Genomic DNA, 27,358 nt, shown 5'->3' with positions numbered 1-27,358 from the left:
GCCACCTACCAATAGAAAGGAAAAAATAATGTGCACATTTCCATGAGAGAAATCCCACGCCTGGACCGTCGTTGACCGCCGCCATGATTCTAGCCTGCTTTTTACATCCAACACAAAAACTGCAGTCGTGGTGCTTTTGATTGTACTCAGAACTTGGAAATTCTGCCTTCTGAATAGGAAGATGTAGGTAACACCAGACTGCAGATGAGCTGCATACAGAGCTGGACTGGGACAAAACAATCGTCCCGGGCATTTTGACTAGAGACCGGCCCACCATTATAGGAAAAATCATGAAGCCTTTGAATGAAAATAAACACTGTTGTGACAGTGATGTACACTGTTCTGATGGTATATATGTATCAATCTATCAATTGTTTGTTGTAAGACTCAGATAATTATTTTTTTAAAAGCGAGACATTTTAAATGAGAATAATAAAGAAAAGTATTTCCTTGTCCCCCCCTTTCCCTGTTAATGCCCTACCTGGCCCCCTGGCAAAACTTTGCTAGACCCACCCCTGCACAGTTACCAGCTGTCAGCTACTTAGAAAAGGATCCTGGTGTTATTTGTCTCTCAGAAACAGCTCATAACGTCCCTTCAACTCATTCATGTCACCTAAAAGGTAAACCTGTTTCTCCATCACCTGTTCAGCTCTGATGATTCAGTAAGGACATCTCCTGGTTTCATCTTCATGTTTCCCTCTCACCACATATCCAAACCGACATCATGACCAGCAGCTTTACAGCTGTGGCTCCAGCAAACATCAGCTGATACTAGAAATTAATATTAAATAAATTCTAACAACAGCTGATCAAGCTTAAACGTGCTGCTGTTGTTTAACGCGACATCCGCTGGTTTCCTCTTTCTGGCGCAAAGTGGGCGATAAATAAACAAGAGAGAAAAGCCGATCAGCTGATCATTGATCAGTTTCGTGATTGAAGTAGAAACAGGAGAGAATGAGAGAAGAAGAGGCAGCTGTGCAGCTTCAGCTTTGTGTCTTTTTCATTGTAGCTGAAGTCCGGGACAAACTGTGTTCCTTTTCACCTCAGTACGAAACGCGTAATATTTTCTCTGAATACCAGACGATTCTGTTTTTTACTGGATGGTTGGCAACTCTGATAATTAACCGTATGAACAAAATAAAGTTCAACATCAGTAACATAGCACCCACCCAGCTGTATAGAAACTCCGTCATGCTAGCTAGCACGCAGTACGAAAATGTCAGCATACCGAAAATAAACTCCACCTAAACTTGGTTTATATCTGACCCAGATAGACTGCAGGTCATAACTTCTTACCTGAAGTTCAGTTCACCTGACACGCGGACCGGCGGCCGCTTCGGGTCTCTCCTCTTGCCTCCCTTTCCTTCATCCACCTGCTGGCCTCCACCACTTGCTAATGTTATTGAATCTGTGGAAGCTCCGCGATATCCACCACACGAAGTAACGAGTAACGAGCCTATCTAAATCCCAGTAACGAGTAACGCGTTCCTGGTTTTGGCATAATAACTAGTTACCGTGCTCGTTACCACAATAATAACGTAGTTACTGTAACGCGTTACTTAATAACGCGTTAGTCCCAACACTGGTTATCTGACATAACAAATGTCTGTGCGGATTCCTGAGATTTTTGGCTATTAAAAATGTGTTTCAACAGCATTTTCATAAACCCTACAAGAATCACCGATATTAATGTGTAGAATGAGACCATGTAGAAATCTGTAGATGAAGAGCTACAGAAACGCACTAAAAGAGCGAATATACAATGACTTTAAGGACAACTGTGTTAGTCTCACAGCTTTCTTATCAGTTTCGCAGTCTAATAATAGTAATAATATAATAATAAAATCACCATATATCTCCTGGGTCATTGGGAATTGGAATTGGTCTTTTAGAACGTATTTAGTTGGTCAGTCCTTAAAAAGCATGTGGACAAGCAGAAGCCCACAGACTGGGAGGCAGGGATGGATCTCCAGAAGCTGATATAAGCATCTACAGTCATTATATCACAGAAACATGTAAAAAATAATAATGAGAGAAATAAAAACTGAAGCTGCGAATAAATGAAACACAAAATTTGTGCCCCTGTGCCACAAAACTTTTGGCCATTGCTGTTCATTCGTTCCACCTGGAAGGATTATAAAAACAAAAATGTGGATCTTCTTTATTTATGGAGCATTTTTTTCAGGGATTGGAGGAGCTTCACAGGAACCAAAAAGAAACAGATGAAGTCGAGAAACTGCAGTGTACAGTCTATGTTAAAGAAATAACAGTTTATATATCATAATTATATATAATTATAAATGTATATTATTATTATTATTATCATTACATATTTATAATAGTAACTTGTTGAATGATGGGAATTATGACCTTGTGACTAATCAGCAGTCCTGAATAACAGCAAGGAGGAAGAGAGGAGGTAAACTGAGCTTTTTGATGTGTGGTGCGAACCAGGAAGAACCAGCGGTGCAAACACTACATGAGGAAGAGGAGGGACGTTAGCGGGCCTCAGCAGGAGAGCTGGATCAGGACCAGAGGCACCAGGACCGCTCAGACTCTGTGAGATTACAAGCAAAAGAACAAGGAGAAGGGCCAACTGATCATTTTGGTCCTTAAAATCTTCCCTTTGGTCGGCCTGTCATCTGTACGTGACGACCTTCTGCAGGTGTTCCTGCAGGTGTGTTTGTATGTGTGCTCTTCTGTCAGTGAGATCGGGTTTGTGGAGTATCCCACTTGTATGTTTACACATGTAGTCACTATATCTCTGTTTTATAAACAGAGCAGCCCTCGTTGCTGCCTGGACCACACGTAAACATGGACATGGTGTCATGTAAACAGTCGTTCTGTTGGCAGACGTGTCCTCAGGCTGAGTGATCCACTCATGAATCGACCAAACAGAAATCCACTCACAAACAGTACCTGCCTGGTTTGTTTGGGCCTTAGGAGCCTTTAATGAAAAAAGACACATGAGCAAAGAGTGGAGTGACTAAGGCGACGTTCACACTGCATGCAAAAGCGATTCAAATCCGACTTTTTTGACCCTGTGCGACCCATATCCAATCATGGTATGACAGTGTGAACAGCACAAATCCGATCTGGGTCACTTTCGTATGTGGTACTGAATCTGATACATATCCGATGTTTTAGAAAGTGACTGCTGTTTGAACGGTCATGTCGCATTAAATCCGTCTTTTACGTCATTGACACAAGACAGACGCCAGTTATCAGCGCCGGAGAAGACATCGCGAACGCTTCCTGACCATCCAGTGAAACTGTTGGGAAGACAACGTGAACATTTTATTTGTACTGTATAATCTGCAGATTCTGACAGAAATCTGCAACTATCCTTTGAAGCACCGCTCCTCTAAAACAGCAATAAGGATCATTATTTAAATATTTAAATAACAAAATAACTTTATAACTTAAAGCAAAATTGGGGAACGTAAAGTCCGAAACAAGTCTTTATATTAAGGGCCATCAATCTGGGAGGCTTGAAAAGCTCATTTCTATTACAGGATGTACTGCTGGTACCTTGAGCTTTAATGTAGGAGTGGCAGTGCTCAGCTGCAGGCATCGCTGCTAGAAACTGAGAGGAGAGCAAAATTTAGCGTAAACTTATTTAACCTGTTCTTTGTTGCTGTGTTAAACAAACCTGTGGTAGACAGGAGCAGCTCAAAAAGTCACTTCTTCATATTTGAGTTGATCACATGGTTTATTAAAGGACTCTTAATTAGGGCTGCTCGATTATGGCAAAAATGATAATCACGATTATTTTCACTGAAATTGAGATCTCGATTATTTGACGATATTTATTTAACAATAACAATGTATTGAATAATGGCTTTAAAGATTGTCAAAAAATAATATAAAATAGTGTGCAAATACTGATTACAGTGCAAATGTTTGCAATATAAAAAATAAATGAAAAATGTAAACATCTATGTTTAGTGAACTTCAAAATACTGCACAATATTTATGCATACAAATAACCAAACATCAAGGCAAGCTGTGTAGCCACACAATGCACAATTGCATCAAACTGACATTGAGGTATGTCGACTAAAGTTGCTGCTCCTTCATTGTTTGATCGTGTGTCACTTTGTGAGCGGTCTTCAAATGTTTGAATAAATTTGTAGTGTTGCTCTGTGGTGCAGCTGCGACACTGTAGCAAAGTTTACACACTATGTCTACTTGATAATGTTTCCACACCACTGAAGTCGTTTGACCTCTTTTCAACCAACAGCATTCTCTCTTCAGCAGCCATTATCCTCTCCTCTCCAAATAACTTCTGCTTAGCTTTCCGAGCTTCCCTCGGTCCTCTTAATTGTTGTGACGCGTGTTCGAATCGCAGAGAGGTGCGCTCGATTTACCACACGGAGCAGCGTGAGAGTAAAGCACGAGGGAGGTGCTAATAATCGACTCAGTCGTTTTTAATGATCGTTGACAGCCCAGATCATAATTTAGATTAAAATTCAATTAATTGAGCAGCCCTACTCTTAATAAGGTTTTAATCACAGTGACGAGTGGTGCTGCTGTCGCTTTGAGTCCTTTTCTTTCACCCCACCTGGGCTCGCTGTCTCGGTCGTGGCTCCGCCTCATTGCTACTTGCTGTGAGAGAAGAGGCATCAGCTCCACCATAAACTACCACAGCACCATCTGTGCTGCTGTTTTAGTCACAGGTGTGCTGCGAAACACATTTTACAGTCTGCACTCCATTTTTAGACACACGTGAATGAAACTGTCGCCACAGACACCTTCATTTGTGTTTCACACACCACTAATAACAGCCTCTGTGTTTCAGTCACCTCACGCTGCCTTTAATACGACACTGAGATACCATCAGGAAAGAAAAACTGTTGGTTAGTCAGGGTTGTTACAGTCTGTTTGATGATTGGAAACAGCATCAATGGCAGGAACAGACCAATGGCTGGCCAGTCAGCTTTATTGGGCCTGGACCATCAGGTCATCGGTTTTGTTGCAGACTGTGGATGCAGCAAAGAGCCTGGGGTGGACACAAACCCAGATTCTGACTCCCAGCTCATCACATACTGGCTTTTATATGCGAGGCCCATCATTCTCAGCCAAATGAACTCCAGGAGTGTGCTGTGATGACCCACATTTGAAATAAATCATGTTGAAATCAGATGGATTTTTACACTAATTTTGAATTTTAAGTTTGCACTGAATTCAAGCTCTTGTTGGACTTTGATATAACTTCGATATAATAGGTAATATCTTTGTTTTTCCCCAGAATGGTAGTTAAAATAAAAACTGCAGCCTGTCTGCTGTGAGGTGTAGTTTTTGGATTCGCCCCGTTTCTCACATCAGGTTGCTGCAAATGTTCAAAAGGAGCTTCAACCACTGCATAGAAACAGTTGTCGTCCCTGGTCTCTGATCCCCGGTCCTGAGAAGACATTTTCTTTTAGAAGATGCATAAATCTGTTTCCAATTTCACCTCAGGGCCGCATAATAAGAGTAAAATTTAGTTGTAAAAAAGATCAGTTTAATTTCTGTACCGTTCATGTTTGGATTTGGGATTGATCTCGTTTTGTTTTCAGTTTGAGCTCCATCTGACTCGCACACGGATTGTGTGTCTGGGTCGGAGCCAAAGTGCCCACAAGGAAGCTCAACATCCATCCAAACCACTCTGCTGAAACACTGTTACCCAAGCTGTCTGCCCACACACATATGCGCACGCACACACACACACACACACACACAAACAGGAGGATGGCTTACTTCCAGCCAGAGATCACTGTTTCCATTAGATTCACACAGTTGGATTACACAGGTGGAAGTGCCCCACAGGTAGACTGTAAGAGAGACACACAGACTGGGTTACATTGAAATTAACATTATTAATGTCAGCAGAACTGGTCCGAACAACCTCTTCAAAACAACCGTCTGTACTTAAAATGTATAATTACACACTTCTTATCTGACTGTCTTTTTCATGTCACAGTCAGACTGCAGAGTGAGTATTTATAATAAATGTGTTTATAACTCACCCATCATTCAGCTGATGTGCCTAACAGGCTCATAGAGGAAATATTTGAACAGATGCAAATGGTGGCATGCAGCAATGCAGGGTGTAACAGCCTGACCTTTACATGAAGATCCAGTCACAGCATTTGCATGTCGGAGTGTTTCTTGTGCAGACTGTCAACTGCAAACATGTTGAATCATGTGTTAAAGTTTTGGACACTAAGACTAAAGTTTAAATGTAAAAGACAGAGGTGGGGTTTATTGTTCCTCTAAAGTAAGTTACTCGAAATAGTCTCACAACACACACACGCACGCACACACACACAAAAGACCCCATGTTTCTTAGATTTCAGTATAACAACCTCAGCTTTGTCTGAATTTATAAGAAAAAAATGACAAGACATCATCCCTAAAGTAGCCTATAGTTTAACTCATTTGGGATATCAGGCTTCATAAATATAATTTGGTGTCATCCGGACAGCAATGAAAATGTAAACGGTGTTTTATAAATTACATAAAGGGGACATGTATAACATAAAAAGTATCGGTCCTAGCACACAACCCTGTGGAACTCCATGACCAAGACTTCTGATTTTTTTTTATGCGTAAATTGGAGTGTATAAGATAGATATAATTTCAACCAGCACAGTGCATTTCCTTTAATATCAAGTATTAAATATAAGTGTCCCAGTCTCTGTAATAAAATGTTATGATCAGTAGTATTGAATGCTGCACTGAGATCTAGCAGAACAAACACGAGATGTCCACGGTCAGAGGCCATGTGAAGATCATCCATTGCCTTCAATAATGCTGTTTTTGTGCTATGATCATGTTTAGTGTGTAACTCTTAATATACACTGTTACTTAAATAATAGAATGTTGGTCCAATGGAAATCAAATTAATTCCCACCATGACATTTTCTGGTATTAGTGAAAGTTGATTCCATTCATCTGGATGTGTGATTTTGCGTGGGAGGGGTGTTTCGTCGCTTGTCCGGGTGACCTCTGCACTCTGAGCCGACTGCAGGTTTCCCCAACAAACAGTGCAGAACTAGCATTATTTACTAGCAATGTAGGATTGCATATTAACAATCCTACATTGCTAAGATGGTGAAAGATGTACTCTAAGGCCTCCTCCTCATTTCAGAGATGTTTTTTTTCCTTTTCATGTAAGCGTCATCCTTGACTCCCTGTTTAAACCAGCGTTCCTCTGTGTCAAGGATGTGCACATCCTCATCACTGAAAGAGTGCCCACTGGCTTGCAGGTGTAAATTGACTGGCGAGTCCCAGCCTGATGATTTCTGTGTTCTGCTGTTCTCTAATTTGGTTGTTTGGTTTACCCAATATATGATTTGCGGTGTTGATTTTGGCACATAACCATGTATGCTATATTACTTTGTATGAGCTCACGGCCCATTGTTGGTCAGTGGACAACTGTACTGCTGTTGGCTGGGACTGAGGAGCTCACTTAGATGGGTGAGGAAGTGCTTCTTCCACTGATACAGCTCCAACTCAACTCTCATGCATCATGGTATTAGGTATTTCATTTAAAATATTGTTTTTAAAATAGTCATGAAAACTTTATTTTTAATTCCATTAAAATGAACCAAGTTAATTTGAAAATAAATGAGATAATTGTGTCATAAATAAGACCTAAAAAAAAGAAGAAAACAATATTCTTACAACTGTTTTATTACATGATGAAACATATCTGTTCCACACGTCATGGAAACACATTCACAAAAATGAAATTGTCTGTATTAAAGCAAGTTGTCATCGTTGTCATCGTTAAATATTTGTGACAGTCACACCTGTGAGATCTTCACAGCTGCTGGATGATAAACTTTAATGCCAGCACTCATTTATAAAATCCACTGAATTAAAACTTTGAAATTCTTTAAATGTTTTGTACTTTTGTGAGTCTGTTCTAACATGTTGTGTGCTCATTTAGCTCAGATGTACCAACTGAAACAAAATTCAGCTCTTAGTAAATCTTTATCTTAAAAACATGCATGTCCGAAGTTTCTTATTGGAGTTGTAGCTGTAGTCCTGCAGTCCACGCGGGGCAAACTAAAGAGACGGGCACAGCCAACAGAAAGTGCAGCAAAAATGAAAGTTGATGCTGAAGAGAATTCCCAAGCTAGTTGAGAAACTGGGCACTTCTCCAGTGAGAGAAGCTGCCAACAAAGATATGCAGTCGCAGACGGGGAACAAAGGGGTCAAAGCTTTGGCACAGCGGGCTGTTTCTTTGAGTCTAGTTTCAAAGCTGGATATGAAAGTTTCATCTTTTTGTGCAGCTAAAGTTGGCCCGAAGGGTTACAGGTAAACTACAGAGCTGCCACGTTCAGGCCTGAGGAGCTTTAAGACAGATGCATGGATAAAATTGGATTAAACATTAGCATCTTGATGTGCCACGTACGCCCAGCAGCTTCAGTTCTGAGGCTGTGTGGTTTCCTTCCTGCAGCACAGGAACCAGAATGCTTAGCTGTAGTGAACGCTGTGTTTTTAAAGGCTAATAAACTAGTAACATGAGTCAAGTTTTACTTCCTACACAGTTCTTCTTATTTGTTTGTTTCAAAGTTAAATTGTTGTGGATGTGAAACAGTGTCAGCTGTTTTTTGCTTCCTCTTATGCTTCTGACCACCCCCCAAAAAGCAAACAGGAACGTTGTTTTTATTTATATATGTATTTATTTGTTAATGTATTTATTAGAAGTCTCGACAACTTCCAGTAAAACAAACTGTTCCTCTTCCTGTTTGTGTGCTTTATCAGGTGGATTGTCCTATGATGGAGGAGCTTCATGATGTCCAGCTCACTGAGATCAAACCACTGCTGACAGGACAGGTGAGGGGGCGGGGCTTACAGGGTGCCCTCAGACCTGGATTCCAGGACTTGGACGTAAACTGTGAACTTTTGTTGAGCTGCTTCTGAGGAAAATGATTTTCTGTTCCTGCTTTTCAACTAATTTCCGCATGAATTATAAAATACAGAGGTACAGTCGTCTTTGTGTTCAGTTCCTGGAAACTGCGATTGACATAAAAAGTGAAGATTTTGTCTCTGTCTCTTCAGAATGGGAGGAATCTCCAGGATTTTGATTGTCAGGTGAGTGACTGACACTTCATCAGCAGATATTCTGTTCATATTGTATTCATGGACAACATTTAACTGTTTCTGAGATGTAACGCAGCCACCATCCATGAGATTTTGTAGTAATGACCCCAGCAGGGTGTTCTTTTTCATTCTTAGAGTGAACAGTACAAGTTTATTTGATAACCTGTAGCTGAGAATGAAAGTGACTCGGTGTGAGAGAAGTGGATAAAACCTCAGAGATACTTCATCATTGTGTAATTACAGGCCCATCAAACAGTGTTTGCTATTTGCAGGCTGCTGTGTGTTGTTGAGCAGAATCGATTTAGGAGGAAACAAGTCCACATTGATCAGTCACGTTCAATATCAGCTATTATTAGAAGCGGCGCTGATGAAGGCACATGTTTTATTGACCTTTTGTTCACCTTTACATGCGTGGAAGCAGAGGGGGTGGAAGCTTTTACAGAGCAGCCTGTTTTTGTGTCATCACCCAGCTGTGGTATGTGTTTGGGCTGCTTCGGCACACTTTTCCCATAGAAACTGTAAAACTGTTTGGCACTCTAACTGTCCAGAACTGGAGGTTTTCTTCTTTTTGGAGTGTTTATTTCACCCTCACTCTGATCTAGTTCTTGTGTTTTAATCTGAAGGTTTGACTGTGAAGGGGGCTGTTCAGCTTTTGGACTTTCTCAGCTGATTTAGCTGTGGCCCTCTGGTCCAACCTCAGTGTGAGTTTAGGGTCTTCTAAACCTGCTTGGATCGATCCTGAGATGACATGCATGATGTCAGCTGATGTGATAATGCACTATGCATTCTTCCTGCCTTGTAATAAAAACAAAGGCTGGGCCAAAAAAACGACAAACAAGCAGAGCTTAACTGTATGGATGGAAAGTTTCCCAGTCAGTCATATTTGAGGAGAACTGTGCAGAGATATGAGGCTGAAGTCAGCGGGCCTGCACATGGATCGATCCTCTGCACCCGTCATATTAACGTCACAGCAGGTCAGTCTGCATCAGTGACTCTGATCACAGCGATGGGGTAAATGTAGAGCAATGAGCTGCTGCTCGGACTGTTTGTTCCCCAGCTGTGGTCGTGTCAGGGAAATCCACATTTTCCTCACAATTTTATTTAAAAATAAAATCGCCAATAATACAGTAGATGACATTCAGTGTATTTCATATCACCCACTGGTTACAGACTGGGTATTTTTGCTGTAGATCAGAATTAGTCAAGTGGGCACAGTGCTAAGTTATTAGCTAATTCTAGCTAGCTAAGTTATCAGCCTGCACCCATAAACTGTACAGGTGCGTCACACAGACACAGATACCTGCTAGATAGTGCTCCACAACATCTGGAGAAAAAAATCCTAGAATTTCCCAAATCAGCACAACAGCACGGTCCACAGGTCCAGACTCAGGTGTCTGTTTGTTCTATTAGAGGACTGAAGATTAATCAGGACAGTAAATTCTCAGCAGACTTTTAAATTAGTCAGTTTCAAGAGCAGGAGATGAAGTTTAATTAAAAAGTTCCACAAAGGTCTCAGGTGGTTCACTCAGAGTGAGCAGCTCTGAGTCTGCTTCCTTTCTGGTGATACAGACTTAAAATCTGAGCTTTTCTTAAAAACACAGCCGGGTGGATAAATCCACTGATTTCTGGGTAATGGTGTTAAATCCACCTGTTGAGCTGACAGCTGCACCTGGAGTACGTCTGTGTCGTCTGTGTGAGTGGAGGGAGCTCTCGTCAAACCTCCTGCAGGTAGAAATAAAGTACCTGAAGCTGAAGGAGGCTGCAGATAGAGAGAAGGCAGGTTCGACTATTTAGACTTTAAGACCTTCCACTTCTCAGCCAATGACCACATGGATTATGTCTCTTGATCCAATCATACCACCCCCGCTTCCCGTCTCTGTGTTCACTCAGCAGAAGGCCGAAGGACGTCAGCACGGCTGACCTCCATCTTTCTGAAACCTTTTCTCTTCCTCCTGTCCTCTGTCAGGATGTCTGACTCTCTGGATCTGCACCAGATCTTCTGTTCTTTAGAAGTTGGGGTGGTGAGTTAGCCGGTCAGCTGCTCATTAGCTCCTCTGGAGTCACGCTTCACCAGCTGATACCTTACAGCTGCTGAGCCAGTTTGCTTCGTAGCCTGCTCTCTGCTTTTAGCTGCCTCAAGTTAGCTGGAGGGGAGTCGGCTGCTTTTACATGCTGTGATATTAATCCGTTAAAATGTTACTTACAACACGTCCGTGTATGTGCAGCGCTGTGTTTCTGCCAGTTCAGACGTGCTTATTGTGTCTGAGGACTGTTCTTCATGACTGTGGATGCGTGTTTGGGCTCACTGTCACTGCCCTGATGGTACTGCATGAGTAACAGCATTGAGACCACTAATTCTGATCCTGCCTCACACGGTCCTGAGGTCGCCGAAGTGGACCTCAGGACCGTGTGAGGTCCACTTGAGTAAAAGCGTGCTGAGCGGGTGCTTTTATTGTCAAAACAGAGACTCAACCGTTGCATTGGAAAACTTTGAAAACTAATTTTTGAGTTCAGTTCAGTATACAGACTTCATAATATGTTTTAATATTGTGTCATCTTATTCTTTTAAGATGTACTGTTTCCCCAGAGTCAGGAACAGCTGTAACAGAACACTTTAGCTAAAGCACTTTGGTGTAAATCGCCTGTTTTAAAACAAGCTTGGAGCTTCCCTCCACTTGTTTTCCACATCAGAGGACCCGAGCCCGTCTGACCGCACGCCTGAATAAAGGTCTGCACGAAGCCAGTCCTCTGATTCACATCATCACCCTAATTTATTTCCAGTCCTCACGTTGAAGCACGTGTCTTGTTGCTGTGCTCACTTGCAGAAATGAGACTCATCAAAGAAACTGTGACTTTTCAAGCATCCTCGTGTTTACATGCGCTGAACCTCACACAGGCTTATTTTACTCGGCCTGGTTTACACAGGAAGTTTCAGAAGAGTCGGCCTGGGATCTTTTCCACAGTTTTCCTCTCACATGAAGCACGCAGCAGAAACGACCTGCTTCAGGCACGATACTGAATTGACTCTGTGCTTTGTGTAAAAGCATACAAATGCTCTCAATGCGCCGCAGATCCAAACATGTAAAACTGTGCGTGCCGTGTGTGCACGTGAGTAAGTATGAGCTTCAGATCCACTAATGGGATCTGTCAGGTGTTTCCATGAGTCAGTAATGAGATTACAGCACCCATGAATCCATTCACGGGTCTGCGCGCCTGTCTGTGTTTCCATCTGTTACCAGATGAATATGGATGATTTCCTACACAGCCTGTGACAGGCTGAGAGTCGCCGTGCTGCAGCTTCGCACGGCGTCGTTCGGCTTTTTAAACAACACTACGACGCGTTCATGTGGCCTGATTTCTGATCACATAAACATGAATGACCTGTTCAGAGCTGCTGACACTTGGTTACTGTTTTAAAATGACTCCAGAGATTAGACACCCCCCCCTCCAGTGTTATTTACATTACAGCATGAACACAGCTTAATGAGCCGGCCCTCAGGGCTCGTGCTGCAGTGCATGTTTGTTGTCGGTGCTGACAGGGCGGGGTTTGTGTGTTGTTCGCGATGCTACTCAGGAGCACGATGTGGAGACGGCCCACGGCGTGCTGCACGTCACCATGAGGGGGGCCGCTAAGGGCAACCGGCCCACGATCCTCACCTACCACGACATCGGACTCAACCGTGAGTAAAACATGGACACGGTTAATGAAGCGACGAATTATGTGACAACAAAAACACAACACATTGTTTTCTTTGTGTGTGTGTGTGTGTGTGTGTGTGTGTGTGTGTCTTTGTGTGTGTGTAGATAAGTCATGTTTCAACAGTCTCTTTAACTATGAAGACATGCAGGAAGTGACGCAGCACTTCTCAGTTTTGCATGTTGATGCTCCGGGACAGCAGGAGAACGCTCCCATATTCCCTACAGGGTAAAAACACACACACACACACACACACACACACACACACACACACACCTTTTCCATGGTGTAACACTCACCAGTGTTTTCTTGTGGCTGATCTGTTGTTAACACAAAACTGTCCCCATTAAACAGCTGCTGTGTTTCTGTGAGGCTGTTTTTCGGAGGATTGTGAGGACTCTGGTTATTGTCAGAGCTGACGTTAGTCATTGACTTGATTTTTATTTTGAAATGAGAAAATGCATCAGATTTGTTTGAATCCAGAATATCAGAGCTACTTTCCTTAAGTTGGTTTTATGTCGTTACTGTGCAATAAAACTTTCTGGAGTTCAAATCTTAGTCTAAACCTCAAAGACTTTAAGTTTATCCAAAAACAGATTCTGCAAACTCAGAAGAAAATGACTATATTTAATAAAAACAGTTATAATGTTGCTACAACATACTTCAGGAATGCTTGCTGCTTTCTTTAAAAACCCTTATTTAACCTGAAGTGTCCTGGATATTTGCAGCATTTTGACTTGTTAACAGAAACAGGAGCTCTCAGAGAAACCTGCACCAGCTTAGGAAGAACACTCTTTCTTTACACACAGTCACAGTTACAGTGATCGGTTAGATTAGTAAGTGTCACATTAACACTGGATCCTAAATCTATGCAGAGCTATTGTGTAGAATATGCTTCTTTTCTAATTTTCCACTCAGATTTGTAAATAATAAAGCAGAGAGACAGACGGTGTCAGACGGTGATTGTTCCCACCTTCAGCTGTGGAGTAGCAGCTTCTGCTGGTGTGTGGAAACACAGCTCGGACAATCCACCCACAGCGGCTGTACACTGTGACAGCAGAAGCAGTTTGTTGTTATGAATACGATTACATCTGATAAGAATGATTTTCACAGCACTGGATATTATGATCGCTACACTGCTTTAACCATCTGCTGGTTGCAGTTAAAGCAGGTTTGGATGGGGCAGGATGCTGAGCCCCACGTTCCTGATGCATCCATCAGTGTGTGTGCATGATGGGTAGAAGCCATAGAACAAAGTGCTGCAGGACTGACTGTGTGAAAGGGTTAATGTGGCCTGTGATAAATGCCAGTTCTTTAATTTCAGCAAGAACTTTGTTTTCTCTTGTTTTCAGGCGATTATAATGACTTTATATTATGTAGTGAGTGTACATTACACAAAGTAAATGTTGAAAATAATTTATAATAATTCATCCAAACCGGTATAGTAGTAGTAACAACAAATAATGACCTACAAAGCAAACAGCAGCTGACTAAATCTAACAAAGAAACTTTGGAGATGATTTTCTAACAGCGCTTAAAATGTTGGTTTACATCTTCTGGAAGTAAAATGACACACAAACCGCCCACGCCGGTCTCTGTCTTGACAAAATAATAACCCACTCAACTATTCTCCAGGCGTCAGTTATTTATAGAAGTTAGTGGCAGTGCCGTCTTCTTTACAAGCTTCTCCCCGAGGTTCCCCGTCTCTCAAAAGTCCCGTCCTACACAAACGAAGACTTTGTTGACACACAGATGTGAGTCCCTGAGTCAGTGTGATGTGAACATGACTGTGTGTGTAGGTACCAGTATCCCACCATGGATGAGCTGGCTGAGATGCTGCCGTCTGTCATGACCCAGCTTCAGTAAGTCTGCTGTCCTCTGTTCAGTCAAGTGCATGATGGGTAATTTTCAGACAGACAGCATACCCTAATGTGTATCTGTGTGACATCATCAGCATAAAGAGCGTGATAGGTATCGGCGTTGGAGCCGGAGCATACATCCTCACCAAACTGGCAGTAAGTAGCAAACAGGACTGAGCAGGAGGGACGGCAAGGAGGATGATGATGATGATGTAACTGATGACGGTTGTTGTCGTGTTTCAGCTGAATGAGCCCAGTTTAGTGGAGGGTTTAGTTCTGATTAACGTTGACCCGTGTGCCAAGGGTTGGATCGACTGGGCTGCCTCCAAGGTAACACACACACACACACACACACACACACACAAGCCCGTTCAACTATTGTAATGAGGACCTTCATTGACATAATGCTTTCCCTAGCCCCTAACCCTAACCCTGACGCTAAAACCACATTTTGAGCCTCAAAAAGGCCTTCAAACTTGTGAGGACCGGTGAGTGTGTCCTCACAAGTGACTGTTGGTTCTCACAAGTATAGTAGAATGCAGATTTCGGTCCTCACAAAGATAGCTAGACAGGAACACACACACACACACAAACTCTGGATACCGACTCCAGCTGTTCTCAAACATCTGCAGGTGGAGAAATGTGGAGTCAGGATAAGATGAATATGTAGGATTTTTTTTCAAGTTTGCATCTTTTGAAGAAGAAGAAAGTAAACAAAGAAGAAGTTTGTTAATTTTATTGAACTAAAAGTCAACTTCAGATACTTTCTTGTTGTTAATGGTTGGAAAGAAATGTTCTCACCACCACTTTTCCATGTGCATGCATGTAAAGCCAAAAGGAAGAGAGCGCAGTAGTAAGACCCACACAGAAAAAAGTGAGAGGATGCAAAGCATGAAATCGAGGAGCTGCAGTGGAAGTGGCTTGCAGAGCCAGCAGCAACTGAAAGCAGGCTTGTGCCATATAATATTTACCAACACGATGCACAGAAGGCTATCACCATCCTCAGTTTTGAGAAAATTATTATTAAGGTGGTTTTTTGCTACAAAAAGTCTGTGTGATATCTGAGCGGTAATTATTTGATGGATGCACAGTGAGAGGTTCAGCTGTGCTCAGGCAGCATCCTCGTCTAAACCGCAGAGAGCATGTCGAGTGAGTGAGAATACACGGAGCAGAAAGACACAACTGCAGGCGAGCTCTGAACGAGCTCAGGTCAGTCTGCAAGCTCCAGAGTTCAACTGTCCTTACAGTTAGTAAGGATCCTGGCAGTTAGTCACTGTGTGTGAACAGAGACAGTATCTATTAAACTGTCAGCCGAACACCAAGAATCAGTTTGTCTGTTGGTCTTTAGGTTCTGAGGATCATAAGACCTTTTCTTTGTCTCCTGCAGCTGAGCGGCTGGACAAGCAACCTGGTGGACATCATCATGGGGCATCACTTCAGCACTGTGAGGACAGAAGGCACTGCAGGCTCGTTCTGTATGACTCTAAGCTGTGGTTAACCACCACTGAAACCTGTGTGTGTGTGTGTGTGTGTGTGTGTGTGTGTGTGTGTGTGTTTAGGACGAGTTAACAGAGAACAAGGAAATAATCCAGACGTATCGACTCCACATCTCTCAGGATATACCGCAGGACAACCTGGCCATGTTCTACAACAGCTACAGCAGGTAGGACACTGAACACTGTGGCTCTGTGGGGAAAAGGAAGTGGATGTGATGAATAAATGCAAATAGAAGTAAAAACAGAATTTATATGAATGCCACTGATATGTGTTGATGGACAGATATGAAGGAAGTGGGAGAGGAATATTTTGTCTTCCTTCACAGCTTAATACTTAAAGAGCCTAAAGAAGATCTAATACAGCACCATCAGACAACCTTCTACCTCAGCTACGTGTGTTACTTACAGCTAATGTTGGATTATCGTTTGAAACAGTAAAAAAACAGTACAAACAACCAGACTTCATTATGTAATAATATTTTACCTGTTGAGCTGATTTCCTTCCACTAATCAAGGTTAGCGCTCTCCTGCTACACACTACTTTGTCTTTATGCTGGAAGTGGGAGAAGAAATGAACTCTCTGTTTTATTGTCTTTACCACATTAATCCTGCCAGTTAAATCACCTCAAATCATCCTCCACAGCTGTCGGTTTATCTGGTGGAAACCTGGAAGTTTCCTGCTTCAGAGCTCGATCTGAAGCTAAAGTGATGCTTCATTTTTCAGAAGCACCCTGATCCAAACACTGATGTTGTTTGGATTAATTGCATCTTTCAGGACAACAAAGCGCTACGTAATTATCTGAGAAACAGTGTTTAACAGAGAGCAGGCTGCGGAGCGCACACTGACAGCTTTGCTTTCAAGCCCCTGTAATCATCATCAGTGACAGCTGATGGGAGCTGGAAATAAGAGCTGTGCTGATCTTTAGAAATAAGACACATGTGTTTTGACAGCTCAGGTGGCAGAACAGACATCTTCACTTCACAGGTGTGAGCAAATCATTATTCACATCAAGTTTCAGTGCAGAGTGCTAACAGGCTGAAGGACACTTCAGAAAGCTTCAGATTTTCATTGGTTTTATCTTTGCTTCCATCTGATCCGAGCTCCTTTCAAAGTGAGAAAATCCCAGACTCACTGATGCTGCCGTGTTTTACAGCAGCAGCTTAGTGTGTCCACTTCACTGCCTTACAGTGTGTGTGTGTGTGTGTGTGTGTGTGTGTGTGTTTTAGTCGCACCGAGCTGCAGATGGAGCGTCCTGTCTCTGGTCTGAATGAGAACACAGCCACCACCGTCAGGTATGTCTTCGTCTTCTTTCACCTCCTTTAACATGTCTGACAGTCATGTGACTCGTCCCGTTATTCGGCGTGCTCGTTTCTCAGGTGTCCCACTCTGCTGGTCGTCGGAGACTCGTCGCCTGCCGTTGATGTCGTGGTGAGTGGCTGCCCTGTTTCCATGACAACAGCCAGTAAATGATGTCACATTCTAGTGAACACTGTGTGTCTGTGTGCTCTGCAGGTGGAGTGTAACTCCAGAATGAATCCCACCAAGACCACATTGCTCAAGGTACCGTCTCTACTCATCATTTTATGTATGAAACCTGATGATGTCACCGGGGGGAGGGGGGGGGGGTATTACTCCCACCCTCCACAGATCTGGGTTTCATTTTTGTCCTTCAGCTGTAAAAGGCTGATGGGGTAAAGTCGTCACCCCGCTGGGCGGGCGGGCGGATGACAAGGTTTGACTTTCTGAGTTTAGAATTTAACTTTTAATTGTTTGTTTTTGTTTCTATGAAGTTATCGTAAAAGTGGGATTTTCTTGGGGGTTAATGTTTCTTCCCATCATATTCCACCACCACCACTGTTGAGTGATTATTGAAATGTGATCTGAATATCCAAAAATTAATCTGCTTAATAAATATTCTCAGACTTGCTCAGACTGTGTAAAAGAGTCTTGGTATGTATTACAAACCTAGACTTTAATGTGCTTGTTAGTTTTTGTGATCGTAGCGTTTAAAGGGTCACTGTTTTACCCCATGATGTTTTTTTGTGTCTCCACTAGATGGCAGACTGTGGAGGACTTCCTCAGGTGGTTCAGGTGAGCCTCGGCAACTCCCTGCTTGTTCCTTGTCCTCCACCATGTTGTAATAATAAGGAAATAATCGCGATGTAATAAAGATTAGGACCAGGATTTTCCTTCATATTTGAAGTTTTGAAACTTAATAAAACTTTAATGTTTGTAGTTGTTAATAATTGTGTCCAATTGAGGAAACTTATGTTTTGTTTTTCACCAGCCTGGAAAACTAGCCGAGGCCTTCAAGTACTTTGTGCAGGGGATGGGTTACAGTGAGTACCATTTAATGACTCACCTTAATTCTAAATGAAAAATGTCTAACAGTTTGTTAATTATGATCTCAGCTTTGGTTTATGGTTCGCACATTACTCGAGAGTTATTATTCAGTGTAAAAACGTATGAATTCCACGAGCAGCTGGTCAGGGGTTCCTGCAGTTGCTGGCTGTCGCCGGGTGAAACTGGTCACAAAGACGGTGCTGTACCAAAAATCTCTTTGTGATCACTTTGGTCACATGGTCACAGTCGCCTGTAGTTTGCATGGAAGACACCGACGTGTCTTTATAGCAGTTCAGACACGCAGTTCAGGAAAAAGTGTGACCATCACAGGAAATGCAGAATGCTTGCTTTCAAAGTAAAGGTACACATTGAAACATATTAGCTTTTACTTTGAAAGTGAGCCGTTTCCAGTTTGTGTTTTTCACTTTGATTACTACTTAGAGAGCAGTTAGCGAGTGTTTGCAGACAAACTACGGGCGACCTCAGCAGTCTGCTGGCAGCCGTGGCAGCACCACATTCCTCTTCAAAACCAATTTGACTGCAAAATAAAATCAGTCTTTTTCCAATGAAAGGAGTCGCCCCCTGCTGGCCATTGAAAGATTGGCTCACTTCATCAGTCCTGTACGAATGAGTTGTTAAACAGCTAGCATGTCTGATGGCAGCACGTCCACAGTGGTTGTGCCGTTACGTTTGTAGACATTTCCTCCTGCAGGACTAACGCAGTGTGTGGTGGCTTCACACTCGTGTCTTTGTCTGTTTGTCTGTCTGTAGCTCAGCTTCACTAGATTTTCTGTGTAAGTAACAGTTTGCACAGCATGGCCTGCCTTAGGATTTGTTGTAAACGCACACACCTGATACCCGTGTGTGTGTCTGTGTGTGTGATATTAAACTGCAGCATGTCGGTTTCTCACCCTATCCTCCTTCCTCTCTGTTCCCGTTACTCTCTGTTGTTCTTTTCCTCCAGTCCCTCATGTTGCTTTACACCACGTCAGCAGCCAATCAGGTATCAGGATCTGAACCCCTCTCGTCCTCTCCATCGTCTTCCCCCTCGTCTGTGTGTGTGTGTGTGTGTGTGTGTGTGTGTGTGTGTGTGTGTGTGTGCATGCTGTCGATCAGCTGATCACGCTGACGTTTTTCTTCCTTTTCAGTGAGTGACCAGCAGAGTGCGCTGCATGCCAGCACATCACTCTGTTCACACTGTCGGCTCTCGGGCTCGACTCTAAGCTGCTGCTCGTGTCTGAAAGACTGTGTCCCAATTAAGAGTACGCACACTACGCGTACTACGTACGGTGCGTACTATAAGTACGAGAAGTGTGGAAGTGAGAGGCTTGTGAAATGGGACGGTCTGACCTTCGTCGTGCTGCTCAGGTTGCCTAGCAACCATGATACTAACCGCGAGAAACGTTTCATACAGCTTTGTGTGACAGAAATGAAGGAGAAAAAATGTTTTGTTGGTCATTCGTTTTTGTCATGACATCACTTTGATTAGTTGAGACCACAGGACTGTAAAACATGATAGTTGGGCTTCATTTCTGTACTGAACAGTCATTTCAAGATTAGTTAGTAAATAACAATTAGCTAATGTTGTTCACTGTGGTAATGTAAATATAATATGGCCAATATTATATGTATTGTAAGATTATTAAGATATATTTATATATTACAGGATACATTACAGCAGTGAGCTTGAACTCTGGGTCAAAGATTTAAGTTGCAATTATTTATATTTCCTATCACCTTAAATCTTCAGTCAAAGACAAGTATCTCTGACAGCGTATATACAGATGTATTATACATAAGAAACAAATATTGTTCGTTTAATATGTTGGCATTACTAAATTTGGCTCAATGCTTACATATATGTGTAAAAAGCAAATGTACGAGCTGTGATAACTGTTTCTGATAGAATGAAGATCAGACTGATATATGAAATATTCCTTTATTGGGTGAGAAAATCAGAGCATGTCATAACTGCTTTAAGTCATACAGAATAGATATCAGAGCCTTAAACAGGCTGACTTCTGCTAAATGGGTCAAACTGGGCAGAAAGTATACAAACACATAACATCCTTATAGAATATGATGTAACACTATAGATCAACTTACCTCAGAATATATAAAGCATATAAACAATTACAGCAATATGATGCAACAAACACAGCAGTACTACTAATCCAAAATACTCAAAGCTTCATAGAACTGAAGCAAACATTTATTTTTAGCTCCATTCTGCTGCTGATACATACTTTAGGTTTCTGAATATTAAACTTGTTGCTGCCTTTCATAGTGTGTAACTTGAAGGCCCTGAGTACTTTCTCCCACACTGAAAACACTGGGATGATAACATTATTTGAACATTGCCTAATAAGACTGATTCAGGACAGACAATTAGTTATGTTAAACTTTCCTAGCAGTTCTTCACAAACAGGGAACAGTCTGTCTATTCTCTCCATCTGTCAGCTGCTGCTGGCTCTTCCTCCTCCTCTTCCTCACACACTGCTGAGTTTGTCCTGGTGGATCATCAGGGGTGCAAAGCCTCACAGATGATGTGCAGCAGTGGGTCCCTCAGTCTGTCCTCACTCTGGACACTTGCAGTCGTCACACATGGAAATCAAATGTGTGATAAGCTGCAGGATTCAAACACAAGTGTAACTTATAAATACATGTTCATACTTTTATTCCACAATCAGAGAGAAAGAAACAGAGAGAGAGTGCAGGACAGACAGACAGGTGACAGTCTCAGGTGGACACACTGCTACAAAACAGCACAAGAGAAGGAGGATTTAGTGTTTGTGTTATTACGAGTGCTAAACAAGAAGAGTTCCCAGATGGTCCAGTGGACACATGTGTGACTCCTGTGATTAAAGCATCTTTCTTTCAGCTTAACGAGTGAACCGTCAGCTCGTTCAAACACACGTTAAAGTCCGTTTGGCTCGACACCACCGAAAGCGTGCTGCTGCAGTCTGTTGGGGGGGGGGGGGGCATCAGAAACAAGGATGCAAGGAGAGGAGACAAACTAGTGAGGAATGCTGGCTCTATAATTGGAGCTGACACACTCACACACACACAGACTCTGTGTTAAGCTCGTCTATATTATATTTGCTGATCTATCATACAGCTTAAACTTATTCCTGGTTATATTCTGATCAGTGCTGAGCAGTTAAACATAATTAACAATCAATAAAATCATATATGAATTATGATTCTGTGATTAACAATGAATACACTTAATATCACTTCTCATTTTCAAAATCATGTCGTTTAGCTTTGAAATGTCTGCATTTGTGAATAAAACATTTTCTTAGTAACAACATTTGTTAAGATCCAACCAAGCAAAATATGATTTTTGCCATTTTCAAGTGGTCTTAAACCTTTAATCAGGACTGTATCTTATATCACTTCCATTTAATGTGAAAAAGCTGCATCAGTGTTTTGCTGGGATGTGTCTGCTCCTCTGGCTTTCCTGTTAGCAGTGAGTGCAACTATGTCACAGAGGTTTTAGTGCAGCATAAACTCCAGCAGATATTTTTGTCACTCTGGAGCACATTTTAGGAAAATAACAAGAAGTAAATGGAGGAAACCGACAGAAGCAGACAGGATAAGACGAGCGTCATATCTGAGACAATAACCAGGGCCGGGCCGTTTCTGACACCTGCATCATTTTTATTGTGCAAAAACACGGCAGCAGAGGACGATTTTTATTGTGCAAAAACACGGCAGCAGAGGACGATTTGATTTTGTCTTGGGAATAAATCACTACTGGAAATCACAGGACTCAGATCAACACACGTCTGCTCTCCAGAACCAGGACAACGTGCTGAGATCACGGTGGGCGACAAATGTTCATCAGCAGAACGATGAGACAGAAACACAGAAGAGCCGTTTGGAAAGGCAGGAGGTACAGTGCTAACAGGCTGCAAGAAATATAAATACAGACTCACGTCTGTCTCTATCAGTACTTATCATACAAAAGATACGACACACGTGTACAAAGAAGTGTCCAGGTTCATCCTGACCATCAACCTTTCTGACTGAAGGGCATTTCTGCCAGCAGGACTTCAGATATAAGCAGTGACGTGAGATATAAGACAATAACACTATCAGTCATGGTCTGGCATTCCCAGAGCACAAAGCTCAGCAGGACATAAACAGTGTGGAGTCATCAACATCATCAACAGAAGGCAGAAGAGCTTTGAATGTCCTTCAAGAAGTCTGGAGAAGTGTTCCTGCAGGTCCTCACAGAGACGCCAGAGAGCTGCTCAGAGAGTTCAGAGTGAGCTGAAGGATGAAGGTCAGACCATAATATTCCTCCAAAAGTGCCTTCATGGACCTGCAGCCGAGAAACCGATGCAAAGAGTTTATGCAGGTGAGAGAAGTTCACCTGAGGGCTCTTTCAGCGTGCATGCCGAGCGCTGAGAGACGGAGGTTGTGCTGCAGGCAGACGTTTGGACGGCGACTCAGACTTCTCTTCTAGACGTCGTCAAATATTTGTCTACGAGATGACGACAAGACAGGTACCGTCCTCCCGAGTGGCCGAAAACAGAAAAACACACAAGTGAACACAGCAGCACACAAATCCATACGTCTGTGGACACGTCAGTGCCTGCAGACACTTTAGAAACGGCTGTGCTTCACTCCAACACTTTAACACTAAAGAACACTGAGGAAATGAACAAACTGACAGTTAACAATATGGAAAAATAAAAGGATCTCTCTGCTGCTGAAAAGTGTGAAATAGCTAAATGCCTTGGACCCGTAGTGAAAACCTGAGATATTTCATGAAAACTTAATCGTGATCACCGTAACGTTAGGAGATCTGTGGCTGAGTCAGAGCACACACGGGTTCGTGCAGATAAAGGCTCAACGAGGAAGGTTTCTGCAGGACAAATACATCCGATTAAGAGAGCAGCTGCTAAAAGGCCATTGCAAAGCAGCAAACACATATTTGAAGCTGCTGGTGCCTCTGGAGCCCCACCAACATCAAGGTGTAGGATATTTTGGACAATCTATAATCTTCTAACACAAAAACATACAGTGTTCACTGAAGTAAACACACAGAGCAGTAGCAGATTTTTTTAAAAATGTGTTTTATTGATTTTCATTTGCTGCTAACTGCCTTGTTTTCATTTGTAGTTTTTGTAGTAGGAAGAACTACAAAATCTACAAATAAAAAAAGTGCAGTTAACAAATGTAGTGCTCTCCACTATGTGAACCCCTCAGCTGAATTTTTAGGTTTTTCAGTTCAAGCCAATGAAATGAAATCCAAAAATTCAACCCCAACAATCAAATGATCCCCTATGAGCAAGCACTCTGGCAACGGTGGAGAGGAAAAACTCCCTTTTAACAGGAAGAAACCTCTGGCAGAACCAGGCTCAGGGAGGGGCGGTCTTCTGCCATGACTGGTTGGGAGGTGAGGGGCAAAATAAAATCAAACATAAAGGAGAGCACAGCGTATTTATGACAGGTCGGTGGACTGTGGCTCGAGTTCAAAAGATGCTCGAATCCCGCCTGAGGTGGTATGGACACGTGATTCGAAGCGATGAGAACTCAGCAAAAACGGCTAAGAGGATCGACCCAGACGGACGCCGGCCTTGAGGCAGACCGAAAAAACGGTGGATGGACAAAATCAAGGAAGACATTAAGACCGTCAGCGCGTCACCTGAGGACGCCTTGGACAGAACCAAACGGAGAAACCTTTGCTGAGGAGCACCAGCGGGAACAACGCCAGGATGAAGGTGGACTGTGGCTGGAAAACATCATTACTGTTTTTAAAGGGTAACCACATCCACAAAGCTGTAATTGTGGATGTGGACCACAATCCACAATTGTCGATTGGACGTGTGCATGCAAGCACACGCAAGTGATCCCCGCTCTGTGGGGTCGTGATTATCACGACCCCACAGACGTCATGATAATAATCACGACCCCACAGAGCGGGACATTCGCTTCAGCCGAAAATCTTAGAGGCGACCCAGAAAGCTGCAGGAAGAGCAATGACACATCCGGCAACAGTTAAACCTACTTTAAGTAGGTTTGGACACCACGAACCAACGGATTCTCTTTCTGTTGTCTGTTGTACATGTACCGCTGGGCGCTGAAGATTTTCCACAGTTTGTCTGAGTTCTGCGACCTCTACCCTCAGTCGTACGTTTACTTCATTGAGTTCCATGTTTATTATATTGAGTTGCATGATCAGTTCATTAATTTGTCCATTTTCTTCCCTGATTTGTGCGTTTTCTTGCCTGAGTTCAGATACCGTACGCAGCAGTAGTTCTGACTGATCTCCTCTTGCCTGTGACATTTCTTTAAAGGTTTAAAGCTCAAAAGTGTCAAAAAAGTTAAATCTCTGAATGATTTAAATGCAAAGGTTAGTTTTGTCTAAACTGTTAAAGGTGCTCCTCTATTTAAGGACTCGGTGGGTGTGGCAGAGAATGTGATGTCGACCGTGATGTCACAATGATCGTTTGAGAACATCAAAGGATCAAAGGAGCGCTGTGGATCATTCTGCGCATGCTCAGATCAATGAACGGGAGAATTATTTGTAAATACTTTGCTATCTAACAAAGGTGCTTTTAGCAACAGCTGGTGGTGATTCATCGTTATCAACCCTTAAACTCGTGAACTGGCTCTCTAGCTTTTCGATTGCTACTGTTGTCTATCACATATGTATTATTTGGAACCCAGCTTACCTGTAAAAACAGACAAACAGCAGGTAACAGGAACTACTCGGTGCGCCAGCTCCCCCCAATTCAGGGTCTGCACGCTTGAAGTACGCCCACTACGCGTACTACGTACGGTGCGTACTATAAGTACGAGAAGTGCGGAAGTGAGAGGCTTGTGAAATGGGACGGTCTAGCCTTCGTCGCGCTGTTCAGGTTGCCTAGCAACCATGATACTAACCGCGAGAAACGTTTCATACAGCTTTGTGTGACAGAAATGAAGGAGAAAAATGTTTTGTTGGTCATTCATTTTTGTCATGACATCACTTTGATTAGTTGAGTATCTGAGGCTGAGACCACAGGACTGTAAAACATGATAGTTGGGCTTCATTTCTGTACTGAACAGTCATTTCAAGATTAGTTAGTAAATAACAATTAGCTAATGTTGTTCATGAGACTAAAGTCATCTCACTGCGGTAATGTAAATATAATATGGCCAATATTAAAATTGTTGTCAGATTATTGTGATATATATATATATATATATTTATATATATATATATATATATATTACAGCAGTGAGCTTGAACTCTGGGTCAAAGATTTAAGTTGCAGTTATTTATATTTCCTATCACCTTAAATCTTCAGTCAAAGACAAGTATCTTTGACAGCGTATATACAGATGAATTATACATAAGAAACAAATATTGTTCGTTTAATATGTTGGCATTACTAAATTTGGCTCAATGCTTACATATATTTATAAAAAGAAAATGTACGAGCTGTGAAAACTGTTTCTGATAGAATGAAGATCAGACTGATATATGAAATATTCCTTTATTGGGTGAGAAAATCAGAGCATGTCATAACTGCTTTAAGTCATACAGAATAGATATCAGAGCCTTAAACAGGCTGACTTCTGCTAAATGGGTCAAACTGGGCAGAAAGTCTACAAACACATAACATCCTTATAGAATATGATGTAACACTATAGATCAACTTACCTCAGAATATATAAAGCATATAAACAATTACAGCAATATGATGCAACAAACACAGCAGTGCTACTAATCCAAAATACTCAAAGCTTCATAGAACTGAAACAAACATTTATTTTTAGCTCCATTCTGCTGCTGATACATACTTTAGGTTTCTGAACATTAAACTTGTTGCTGCCTTTCATAGTGTGTAACTTGAAGGCCCTGAGTACTTTCTCCCACACTGAAAACACTGGGATGATAACATTATTTGAACATTACCTAATAAGACTGATTCAGGACAGACAATTAGTTATGTTAAACTTTCCTAGCAGTTCTTCACAAACAGGGAACAGTCTGTCTATTCTCTCCATCTGTCAGCTGCTGCTGGCTCTTCCTCCTCCTCTTCCTCACACACTGCTGTTTGTCCTGGTGGATCATCAGGGGTGCAAAGCCTCACAGATGATGTGCAGCAGTGGGTCCCTCAGTCTGTCCTCACTCTGGACACTTGCAGTCGTCACACATGAAAATCAAATGTGTGATAAGCTGCAGGATTCAAACACAAGTGTAACTTATAAATACATGTTCATACTTTTATTCCACAATCAGAGAGAAAGAAACAGAGAGAGAGTGCAGGACAATCATGACTCAGATGGATCTGTGTTCGCTTAAGTCAAAGTGAGTTTTCTCACATGAACGGAGGGCTGGAGAGTTGGTCAGGAAGTGTTGCAGGTGATAGTCTGCCCCTGAAACATTGGCAGGGCTTGCGTTTAGGTGAGGGAGCGTGCAGAGGCAGCCCACACACCGGACGATTAGCTGCGATATTCACGAGCACAGCTGAACATCTGAGTTTGTACTGAGGATCTGCGAGGTTAAAGATCCAAGATTTGCATTTACACAAGCACAGGGTATCGATTCTGCTCATTTCCATATCCATACTTTATTCTCGTCAAAGTAGCTTTACAAGGTTCGCAGTTCAAAAACTCCATGTTAGTTCCTCCACCTTTACTTTTCCTGTTTGAGATATTCTGGTTCATTTGAACTAATGGTTGTTACAGGTTGTGTTTTGTGCTGAAAGGTGAGCGTTTCCCAATGTTTGGAATATTGATCTTGTATTGAAGTTAGTAATAAACATGGACCCAAACACAGGCTGGATCCACAGCAACATGCTTCTTTGATCGTCAGTGATTCGTTGCTTTTATTTTGCCAACAAAGTACCACAACCTTCGA

General features: G+C 42.3%; 1 protein-coding gene across 2 annotated transcripts in view; it reads left to right on the top strand.

The window, feature by feature from the left end:
* LOC100710142 (protein NDRG3) overlaps positions 1-27,358 on the top strand; it is a 31,004-nt gene that overhangs the window by 1,058 nt on the left and 2,588 nt on the right. The window contains exons 2-16 of one of the 2 annotated variants that reach the window (XM_019349453.2): positions 2,455-2,677; positions 8,758-8,829; positions 9,055-9,087; positions 12,671-12,776; positions 12,901-13,021; positions 14,593-14,655; positions 14,748-14,808; positions 14,896-14,982; positions 16,040-16,096; positions 16,212-16,315; positions 17,376-17,441; positions 17,526-17,577; positions 17,662-17,709; positions 18,205-18,240; positions 18,437-18,488. In XM_019349453.2, coding sequence (XP_019204998.1) covers positions 8,770-8,829; positions 9,055-9,087; positions 12,671-12,776; positions 12,901-13,021; positions 14,593-14,655; positions 14,748-14,808; positions 14,896-14,982; positions 16,040-16,096; positions 16,212-16,315; positions 17,376-17,441; positions 17,526-17,577; positions 17,662-17,709; positions 18,205-18,240; positions 18,437-18,488 — 946 coding nt within the window. In that variant the 5' untranslated portion in view covers positions 2,455-2,677; positions 8,758-8,769. The remainder of the gene's footprint in view (positions 1-2,454; positions 2,678-8,757; positions 8,830-9,054; positions 9,088-12,670; positions 12,777-12,900; positions 13,022-14,592; positions 14,656-14,747; positions 14,809-14,895; positions 14,983-16,039; positions 16,097-16,211; positions 16,316-17,375; positions 17,442-17,525; positions 17,578-17,661; positions 17,710-18,204; positions 18,241-18,436; positions 18,489-27,358) is intronic. The other variant, XM_005477808.4, reaches the window with a different exon arrangement.

Source organism: Oreochromis niloticus, linkage group LG20, assembly GCF_001858045.2.
Source record: "Oreochromis niloticus isolate F11D_XX linkage group LG20, O_niloticus_UMD_NMBU, whole genome shotgun sequence".
Lineage (NCBI taxonomy): Eukaryota > Metazoa > Chordata > Actinopteri > Cichliformes > Cichlidae > Oreochromis > Oreochromis niloticus.
Note: the sequence above shows the minus strand (reverse complement) of the source record. Positions and strands in the feature narration are given on the sequence as shown.